This window comes from Conger conger, chromosome 11 (assembly GCF_963514075.1).
Source record: "Conger conger chromosome 11, fConCon1.1, whole genome shotgun sequence".
Lineage (NCBI taxonomy): Eukaryota > Metazoa > Chordata > Actinopteri > Anguilliformes > Congridae > Conger > Conger conger.
In genome coordinates, this window is record NC_083770.1 from 41,611,913 (window position 1) to 41,622,326 (window position 10,414).

General features: G+C 53.3%; 1 protein-coding gene across 5 annotated transcripts in view; it reads right to left on the reverse strand.

Moving 5' to 3' along the window:
- The window catches only part of LOC133140237 (probable E3 ubiquitin-protein ligase HECTD4), a 70,652-nt gene that overhangs the window by 17,529 nt on the left and 42,709 nt on the right, over window positions 1-10,414 (reverse strand). For all 5 annotated transcript variants that reach the window (XM_061259954.1, XM_061259953.1, XM_061259952.1 and 2 more), the window contains 18 exons: window positions 10,382-10,414; window positions 10,059-10,261; window positions 9,527-9,662; window positions 9,071-9,253; window positions 7,257-7,421; window positions 6,463-6,632; window positions 6,021-6,136; window positions 5,488-5,591; window positions 4,801-4,962; window positions 4,414-4,562; window positions 4,037-4,116; window positions 3,265-3,428; window positions 2,613-2,850; window positions 1,905-2,041; window positions 1,289-1,415; window positions 847-984; window positions 333-469; window positions 8-168 (listed from right to left, as the gene is read on the reverse strand). The exon at window positions 10,382-10,414 is cut by the window's right edge and continues 49 nt beyond it. In XM_061259954.1, coding sequence (XP_061115938.1) covers window positions 8-168; window positions 333-469; window positions 847-984; window positions 1,289-1,415; window positions 1,905-2,041; window positions 2,613-2,850; window positions 3,265-3,428; window positions 4,037-4,116; window positions 4,414-4,562; window positions 4,801-4,962; window positions 5,488-5,591; window positions 6,021-6,136; window positions 6,463-6,632; window positions 7,257-7,421; window positions 9,071-9,253; window positions 9,527-9,662; window positions 10,059-10,261; window positions 10,382-10,414 — 2,603 coding nt within the window. The remainder of the gene's footprint in view (window positions 1-7; window positions 169-332; window positions 470-846; window positions 985-1,288; window positions 1,416-1,904; window positions 2,042-2,612; window positions 2,851-3,264; window positions 3,429-4,036; window positions 4,117-4,413; window positions 4,563-4,800; window positions 4,963-5,487; window positions 5,592-6,020; window positions 6,137-6,462; window positions 6,633-7,256; window positions 7,422-9,070; window positions 9,254-9,526; window positions 9,663-10,058; window positions 10,262-10,381) is intronic.

The following is a 10,414-nucleotide window of genomic DNA, read 5'->3' on the forward strand; positions in this document are numbered from 1 at the left end:
ATGTTACCTGTGTATCTGGATATTGCTGCTGTCCAGAGACACCAGGCCGTTGGCTGCAGTTCTGCGGGACCCAGCCGGGGGGCGCTCCAGCATCTCGATGGGGTACCAGTACCGCACCAGCACCCCCTCACTGCGCAGGTACGTCTCCACCTGGACCAGCTCGTTCAGCTGAGAGCAGAGAGAGAGCAATACACTGTCAATACACCGTCAATAGACCGTCTATGAATACACTATGAATACACTATGAATACACTATGAATACACCAGGTGTTTGACCCAGGCCTGGTGAACGGATGCGTATGTAATGGTGAGTTTGGCGTTTCCGGTCTCACCGAGTCGACGTCCAGGACCACGCCGTGCAGGCCGAAGGTCTTCATCATGCCGCGGATGGCAAATTTGGGCAGCGCCGTGCCCCCGGTGCTGCTGTTGGTGTTGTTGCTGTCAGGACAGCGGATGACCACCGTGAGACCTGCAGGAGAGAGGGGGGTGAGGGGTTATCGATATAGAGATACGGGAGGAGCTATGGAGTTTACCCTCTGAAAACTACAACACCCAGCAGCCCCAGGGCTCTGCTGTAGGGTGGACATGACCAGGGCTACGGAAAGAGGTGAGGCTGGTGTTTATCCCACAAACTGCAACTCCCAGCAGCCCATAAACTCACACTACAACTCCCAGCAGCCCTTGGGTTCTGCTTTAGGGTAGACACAAGCAGGGCTCTGGAAGCGGAAGTGTGTCTGGAGTTTATTCTACAAACTACAACTCCCAGCAGCCCCAGGAGTGTCCTGTCGACACAAGCAGCCTTGTAAAACAGCATGCTAAATATATTTAAAGTGCTCCGTAAGGTACCTTTGCGGACTTTGTCGATGGTGAACTTGTTGGCCTCGTCTTTGATGTCTTCGATGGTGGGGAGATAGAGGTCGCGGGGAATCCCGCCATTCTCCTCATAGAGGAATTCCACCGTCTGACGGGCGATGTCCACCATGCCTGCAGAGAGTACGGCCAAACAAGGGCGTTAGGTCACCGCCAGCTTTGCTGTGGTAGGCCCAAAGGAGTTACTCTAAAACATTGACTGCCAATCACATCTGCTCTCTTGAAGTACAAAGCAACTGAACTAAAGTTTCCAAACATATCATAACAATTGTGCTTTACAGTTGTGAGATTGATTCTTTTTTTCTGAAATGGGGGTGAAGGTTTTTTTTTTTTAATTTGAGGAATTGCACTGGAATCTCTCAACATTTGAGTGATTTCCGTGACTTTTTCACGACTTCCCAGGATGAAGTCCCCTTACCGAGCTGCAGGGCCCCTTTGATCTGGTCCAGACCGGACTTCCTCTCGGCCTCGTTGCGGAAGCGGCGGCGGATGGTGGGGAACACCTTGGTCTCCCAGGCCTTCACCAGCAGGGCGTAGTGATCCTCCTGCAGGAGGAAGAGTGGGTTACAGCGCCCCCTCTGCAGAAACTGGGTAACTACAGGACAGCAGAGGGGTTATAGCATCCCCTCTGGAGGAACTGGGTAACTACAGGAGAGCACAGAGGTTATAGCATCCCCTCTGGAGGAACTGGGTAACTACAGGAGAGCAGAGGGGCTACAGCACCCCCTCTGGAGAAACTGGGTAACTACAGGACAGCAGAGGGGTTACAGCGCCCCCTCTGGAGAAACTGGGTAACTAGAGGAGAGCAGAGGGCCTACAGCGCCCCCTCTGAAGGAAGTGAGTAATTACAGGAGCATAGGGGTTACAGCGCCCCCTCTGGATAAACTCGGTAACAAGAGGAGAGCAGAGGGGCTACAGCTCAGAGTCCCTCTGGAGAAACTGAGTAACTACAGGAGAGCACAGTGGTTATAGCACCTCTGAAGCAGAAGCAGAAAAGGCCAGTTCAAAATGGCCGCTGCTACGTTCACGCTCACCCTGGGGACATCGTCATCGTCCTCGTCGTCACTCTCGTCGTCGGCGATGGGCGGGGGGTGGGGGTCGGGCCCGGAGGTGACCAGGTTCTCGTAGCTCAGCTCCACTTTGTAGTGGCAGGAAGCATCGGTGTTGTACTCTGTCCCGAGGCGGGAAGGAAAAGAAAGAAAAAACAAGGTTGCTGCCATGGCGTCAGAGCAAGAGCAAAGCCCAAAAAAAAAAAAGACGATGCCACAATTCTACAGACCCCCTGGGAGCACAGCTCCATATTCTCAGTGTTAAAGATGGTGGTGGTTTTGGTGGGTTTGCGGTTAACAGTTTTACGGTGTGGTGGTTTGGCAGTTTGGCGGGTTGGCGGTGTGATGTTTTGGCGGGATGGCGGTGTGATGTTTTGGCGGGATGGCGGTGTGATGTTTTGGCGGGTTGGCGGGATGGTGGGTTGGCGGGATGGTGGGTCGGTGGGTCGGTGGGTTGGCGGGTTGGCGGGTTTGGGGATGGCGGGTTGGCGGGTTTGGGGCTGGCGGGTGGGCAGGATGGCGGGTTGGCGGGTTTGGGGCTGGCGGGTGGGCAGGATGGCGGGATAGCGGGCTGGCGGGTGGGCGGGACGGGGGGATGGCGGGACGGCGGGACGGCGGGTGGGCGGGATGGTGGGATGGTGGGATGGCGGGTGGGCGGATTTGGGGCTGGCGAGTTGGCGGGTGGGCGCTCACGTTGCTGGGCGGCGGCGACAGCAGCGATGCGGCAGGGCGGGCCGTGGGAGCCGGAGTCGGACGCCACGCTCGCTCCCGCGTCGTTGTCGCTGTCGGACGCCATGGCGAAGGGCAGCACCTCGAAGTTGGCGCTGATCTCCTCGGCGAGGTCGGGGCACAGGTCCGCCGCGTTCCGGTGAGCCTGGCCCTCCGCGTACGCAAACGGCCGGCAGCCGAAGTTAGCCCGGATCTTTGTGTTCTGGAGAAACCACGAGGAGAACGCCAATCATAAACCTCACTGAGCGGAAAATACTAAAACTCTCACTCACGATTGATGCAGAAAAGAGCCATTTACAGCTCTCTTTCTGAATGGATATGGAATGAATCTCTGTTCTATTCAAATGAAAGATATTTTCCAAATTAAACCAAAGGCTTTACGTACTGAAGAAGGCTTATATGTAAACGCTAAAACACAAAGGACTGACTGATTCAATATCTGACAGACTGACAAACTGACTGATTGATTGTTTGACTGAACAACTGATTGACTAACGAACAGACTGGATGACAAACTGATTGATTGATTGACTGATAGACTGACTAACAGGCTGACTGAAGACAGATTGATTGACAGTGGATAGTTGATTGACAGTGATTGATTGACAAGCCCCACCTTCTTCTGGATGTGCACCAGGGGCCACATGCCCCCCGCCACATCCTCCAGGAAGGGGCCGAGCCGCTGGCCGCAGTAGGTGAAGTAGACCCGCCCCTTAGGGGCCTGGCCGGGGGGAGGGGGCGTGCCCTCCGAGCGCTCCCAGCCAATCCCGGCCACGTCACCTGAGGGCAGAGAGGCAGCCAATCAGGCGACGCTCAGCAGTATTCAGGAGTCACACAGGTTCATGAGTAACACCTAAGATGGATTGTATGGAGTAATGGAGTTCAGGAGTCACACAGTCCCATACCCACTCAACGCGGGTCTTATGGGTAAGGGAGTTCAGGAGTCACAGTCTCTGACTCATGCAGAAGGGAGCCTCTACAGTGAGTGTGTTCAGTGGGGGGGAAATGCTACAGATCAGGGATCATCAAATCTGACCCTCAAATCCAAATCCATCCCTGGTTTTCTTTTCTCCTGGGTAATAAACTGAAGAATAAGACCCAGACTGATTGGCCAGACTGTCTTCACACCTGACTCCTCGGTAAAGGGAGGGTGGAAACCCAGCCGTAGACAGGGCCCTCGAGGACCCTGATTTGATGACCCCCGCTACAGATGGTAGAGTGGTGGGGTTCCTGCACTCCTGCTACAGATCGTAGAGTGGTGGGGTTCCTGCACTCCTCCTACAGATGGTAGAGTGGTGGGGTTCCTGCACTCCAGCTACAGATCGTAGAGTGGTGGGGTTCCTGCACTCCAGCTACAGATCGTAGAGTGGTGGGGTTCCTGCACTCACCCGGAAGCAGAGCCACATCGAGCCGGACACTCTTCCACTGCAGCAGGCTGGAGCCATTATAGTGCACCGCCCGGCCATTACTGTGGAGAGGAGGGGTCAGGGGTCAGGGGTCAGTCAGCAGAGAGTTGGGCATAACAATGACACCTCCCCAAAGGCTTTAATCAGGCTAACAGGTGTGCAGCAGTTTTAAAGCTATGTGATTGGTTAATTGGAAAAAAGTTCAAGTAATTCGAGTAATTAGTAATGAGCAATTAGTAGATACATAAATTACATAAAATACGTAAAAAGGAAAGAAAAGGTGGGAAAGAGCGAGAGAGAGAGCAGGGGTCAGGGGAATGCAGGTAGGTGGGTGTGGCAGAAGAGGAGGCGGGGCTTACTTGTGAAACAGGCAGGTCCCCACGGGATTGGTCCAGGCCCCGTCCCTTTTCTCAGCCTCGGTGGCGAATCCGAACGACACGATTGGTCCACTGTCGTCGTCCGAGTCGCCGTAGGAAACCACCTCGATCTCCCAGTAAAACGAGGGAGCCTGGGCGGAGCAAACAGGATCAGCTGACCTGAGAGCGGCTTTCTATTGGCTACTTCAGCATCATTACCATTATAGCATCTATACACCTTATAAATGTTAAAAACATTATAAATGTGAGATAACAAATATTATCATTCTAATTAACAGGCATTGTTATGTATTCCTGTTTATTTCTAAACGTATCCTTGTTACTGTTAATAAAACCGTGGAAAGGTCGGAGAAGGAGGAGGAGGCTTACCTGCACGGGCACAGGTGAGGTGGCGTAGATGAAGGTGCCTCGTGGGAGACCCCCGCCCACGCTGGGGTCGGCCAGGAAGGTGACGGAGGCCAGACGGGAGGAGAACATGCAGGCGCGCACCGGCGGGAAGACCCGCGACGGGCTCCAGGTGATCTCCTTCGGCTGGGCGGAGGGAACACGCCAAGAACACGCTTACGGCACAGGCACTCGGCACACGCCCAAACTGATTTTAAATTTTTAATTCGATAAAGGATCAGCACATCCCAGCGTTTCTGTAGGCGCTGGAATTTCATTCCATTTAATTCAATTTAATATTTCGCTGCCGCTTTTATCCGAAGCAATGCGGGGTTAAGGGCCTTGCTCAAGGGCCCAACAGCTGTGTGGATCTGACACTGGGGCTTGAAGCACTAACCTTTCAGGTCCCAGTCATGCACCTTAGCCACTAGGCTACAGGCATGTTTAAACACTCAGGTGTTCATCAGGTGAGGTATACACGTATCATATGTATCATGTTGTGATTGCATATAGTTCAATAAAGCTAAATTTCCCACGGGATGAATAAAGTATCTATCTATCTATCTATCTATCTATCTATCTAAAGCAGTAGTGTGCAGGGTTCCTCTTCATTTCACATTTAAGTTTGAGGCATTCAGCAGAAATGATGCTACACTGCAGGACCACACCCACCTGTCTCCTGTCCGTCTGCAGGGGAGGGGGAGGGGGGCGGGCACAGTCCCGATAAAGCATCCTCACGCGCTCACACTGCGCCTCCACCACGCCCAACCGCTCTCCTGCAGAGAAAAACAACCAATCAACAACACAGACCAATCAAACAACAACACCAATCAAACAACAACAACACTGACCAATCAACAACACCGACCAATCAAAAAACAACACCGACCAATCAACAACACCAACCAATCAAACAACAACACCAATCAAACAACAACACTGACTAATCAACACCGACCAATCAACAACACTGACCAATCAACGGCACAGACCAATCAACAACACCGACCAATCAACAACACCGACCAATCAACGGCACAGACCAATCAACAACACCGACCAATCAACAACACCGACCAATCAACAACACCAATCAAACAACAAACCTGACCAATCAACAACACCAACCAACCACAAGCAAACCACAGCTAAAGGCCAGGATTACATCACCACTATCAGTCAGTATCCAATCCATCCCATCTCACCTGGGCTGCACTCCTGGGCCACCAGGTTCAGCACCTCCACGGCAGCCGGACACTGCTGGATGAACTCCTCACAGAAGGAGCTGTCCTCCAGGAGCTGGGCCATGACCAGACACGCCCTGCAGGGGGGCGTAAAAACGCACTGGTCAGGGACACAACAGAGCAGCAGGGGGATCTGGGACATGACAGGAAGCGAAGCAGGGTCCTGTGAGCCCAGCACGAGGCAAGGGTCCTGTGAACCCAGCACGAGGCGAGCCTCCTGTGAGCCCAGCACGAGGCAAGGGTCCTGTGAACCCAGCGTGAGGCGAGGGTCCTGTGAACCCAGCACGAGGCGAGGGTCCTGTGAACCCAGCACGAGGCGAGGGTCCTGTGAACCCAGCACGAGGCGAGGGTCCTGTGAACCCAGTATGAGGCGAGGGTCCTGTGAATGCAGCGCGAGGCTCACCTGGTGCGGATTTCAGCCAGCAGCCGAACGGCAGCCATGACAGGACTGCAGCCGTCCCCAGACGCCGGGAGGGAGGTGTGGATGGAGAGACTGCCCTCCTGTGGCAGGAGCATGGACTGCACCGCCTGCACCACCTTCTCCGTGATGGAGAGCTTGTACAGGGGCAGGGCCTGGAGGGGGGGGGGGGATGGGGCAGGGGGGGGGCGTGGGTCAGGGGTCAGAGGCTGGCTACAATACCCAGAGAACATTCCAGAAACATTGCGGCTGTATTTTAGCCACATCAGCCTGTTACTACAGTGCCGCAGTACCGTGTTGATTTCTCAAGGACACTTTACACAGAAAAAGAAGGGAAGAGAAATGGGAAATATCACCCCTGAGTCCCCAACACTTTAAACTGACCTCACACACACACTTTTAACATTACTGAATGACATCACACACACACACACGCACACACACACACACACACACACACACACGCACACGCACACGCACACGCACACGCACACAGGCATACACACATTACTGACTGACATCACACACACACTTTTAACATTACTGAATGACATCACGCACGCGCGCGCGCACGCACGCATGCACACACGCACACACGCATACGCCCATACACGCATTACTGAATGACATCACACACGCACGCACGCACGCACGCACGCACGCACGCACGCACGCACGCACGCACACACGCACGCACACACACGCATACACACATTACTGACTGACATCACACACACACACACACACACACACACACACACACACACGCACACACTGACCTCTGAACGTGGTGTGCAGAGGCGGGAGATGGGCACGGTCAGGATGTCCGAGGCCTTGCAGGTCTTCCGGTACTCACAGGACGGGAACTTCACCGTGGCGATGCCCTCCTGCTCGTTAATGGACATGACCACACCCACGCTGCCCAACACACCTTTACCCAACACCTGGGGAAGGGAGACAGGTGTGAGTGAGGTCAGGTAACCAGGGCCATCTAACCACAGAGTGTCATGAGTTCACCTCACCATCTAACTGCAGTGTGTGATCAGTTCACAAAAATTGCATCACAGTTATTTAGCTGACGCCTTGATGCAACGCCATTTACAGTTACAGATTAGACGAAGCAGGCTCTTCTCAAAGGCTCAACAGTTTATTGTAGCCACACTGGGGCTTGAACCACCAACCTTCTGGGTCCCAGTTAAGCCACGAGACTCCAGGCTGCCCTTTCACATGTCTGTCTAACTGCAGTGTGTAATAAGCTCAGCTGTCCATCTAAACCACAGCTAGGCTTGGCTTCTGCTAAATTCCTGCATAAACCTGTGTGTCATGGGTGAGAACCCCACCCTTGTCAGAGACATAACCAGTATTTTCCAACCAATCACATCAACTCAGTAAACACACTTCATACTATGAGACACAAGGAAGTGGTGGAATAGAGAGGCATGTCAAAATAAAAATCTAATTTGCGGGAAACCTGGGAACCAGACCAACGTGTACGCTGCCAGGTCTCGGGCCTATCTCTCTCACTGAGGATGGTTCCCAGAATGCAGTGGGAGATCCTAAGATCTCTGCCAGGGCGATCGGACTACACTGCAGTAACCCTCTGCAAAGTGGATGGGACAGTTTTTAAAAATATACAGCCAAAAATGAATTCAGGTGAAGTTCGAATTCTCACAGTTTCAATAAAAATGCTACAATAAGCACGTAGTTACAAGTTCTGTACTTAAGAATCTCACAGATTCCAGGAGGCTTGCTTTGGACAGGACTCTTCGAAACCTGCCAAGTAACTGATATGATTGTGGGAGAAAGCCATTAACTTTATTATGGTGATCAAGAGAAACAAATCACAACCGACAGAGATGTTATCGCAAAGTGGTTCTACTGATAACGGACAAATTGCTTATCTGTTCTACGTGTTACGGCCACAAACTCTTTTTACTGAGTGAATTGGGCTTTACTGGCTCTTTTTAAGACGAGAAGCTCATCACAAAGCAGGACTCTGATCTCAAATTTCAACTTCCATCCCCAGCTCCTGTAGGCCAGGGATTTCACACGACCTGGAAGGTATCTGCTGGTTTTTGGGGTGTTTCTGGAGTGAGGTGCTTAATTTAAGTGAGGTGTAAAATTTAATTGATGTGCTTAATTGAAGTTGTTAAATTAAGCACCTTGTTTCCAAGTCATAAACTGTCTGCCAATGAAAATAAATCACAAAAACCTGCAGACGCTGGACTGGACACCTCTGAGGCAGTAGTTACCAACCCCCTACCTGGACCTCAGAGCGCATTCTGAGAAGAGGTACCTGGACCTCAGAGCCCATTCTGCCGGGACATACCTGGACCTCAGAGCCCATTCTGTGGGGACATACCTGGACCTCAGAGCCCATTCTGAGAAGACGTACCTGGACCTCAGAGCCCATTCTGAGAAGACGTACCTGGACCTCAGAGCCCATTTTGAGAAGACGTACCTGGACCTCAGAGCCCATTCTGAGAAGAGGTACCTGGACCTCAGAGCCCATTCTGAGAAGAGGTACCTGGACCTCAGAGCCCATTCTGAGAAGACGTACCTGGACCTCAGAGCCCATTCTGCGGGGACGTACCTGGACCTCAGAGCCGATTTTGATGGTCTCCTTGAAGCCGCCCAGGGCGCAGAGGGCAGCGACGGCCTGCCTGCCGATGGCCTGCAGCTTGGCCAGCTTCCTGCCGCTGCTGCTGCCGTTCTCCAGGATGCTCTCCGCGTAGCGGCCCAGCTGGGGGATGAACATGAGCGCCCGCGACAGCACCTGGGCCAACGCGCCGGCGTTACGTCACTGATACTCACACCAGCATTACATCATCATCATTACATCACTGATACTCACACCAGCATTACATCATCATCATTACATCACTGATACTCACACCAGCATTACATCATCATCATTACATCACTGATACTTGCACCGCTGTAATGTCGCTGATACACTGTTACGACCTCCGTCATAAGCTTTTTGTTTACAGTTGTGCATCTTTGCTGGATGCACGACTGTCTTTGTTTTACGTGCGGTCGCCCCCACCTTCTCTGCGGTGGAGGTCCAGATCTGCGCCGTGTTGGACTCGGGCGCGGTCAGCAGGCCGTGCAGCAGGGCGATGACCTCGGCCGCCATACTGTTCGCCACGTGACCGCTGATGAAGGGCCGTACCGGGTCAGACCTGCGGGAGAGAGCGCAGCGTCTTTACAGAGACCGTCACAAAGACACGTCACAGAGGAACAGAGACATTCACAGAGGAACAGAGACATTCACAAGGAACAGAGACCGTCACAGAGGAACAGAGACCGTCACAGAGGAACAGAGACTGTCACAGAGGAACAGAGACATTCACAAGGAACAGAGACTGTCACAGAGGAACAGAGACCGTCACAGAGGAACAGAGACATTCAGAGAGGACCAGGGACTGTCACAAAGACAACAGAAGGGAAACACCATGCCAGAGCCCAAGAACAGCAAATGCATGAGGTAAAAACTGCCCAGTCGGGGGAAAAACCCTCCAGCAGTGTAAGTCTATGTGGGGGTGGGGGGCTGTGTAAGTGGGCGGGGCCTCTCTCACCGCGCCAGGTCGGAGTTGCGCTCGCGGCACACGGTGGTCTGCGCGGTCTTCTTCTTGTCCCCGGTGGTGGCCCCACCGGCGGTCTCGGGGGCCGCAGCCTCCACAGGGGGCCCCACGCTCACGATCAGGCCCGACTGCGCCCACTTAGTGGCCTTACGCAGGGCGGCCACCGCATCCTCAGTGACCACCTCACAGCTCCCACTCTGAGGGGAGGAGGGGGGGGGGGGGGGGGGGGGAGTGTAATGAAACCTGGAACCATAATTCCTACATTCATATTTTTATATATACAGAATATGAGTATCTGGAAGCCGTGAGGGACAGACCTTGGTCATGTCTCGGTCCATCTTCACCACCTT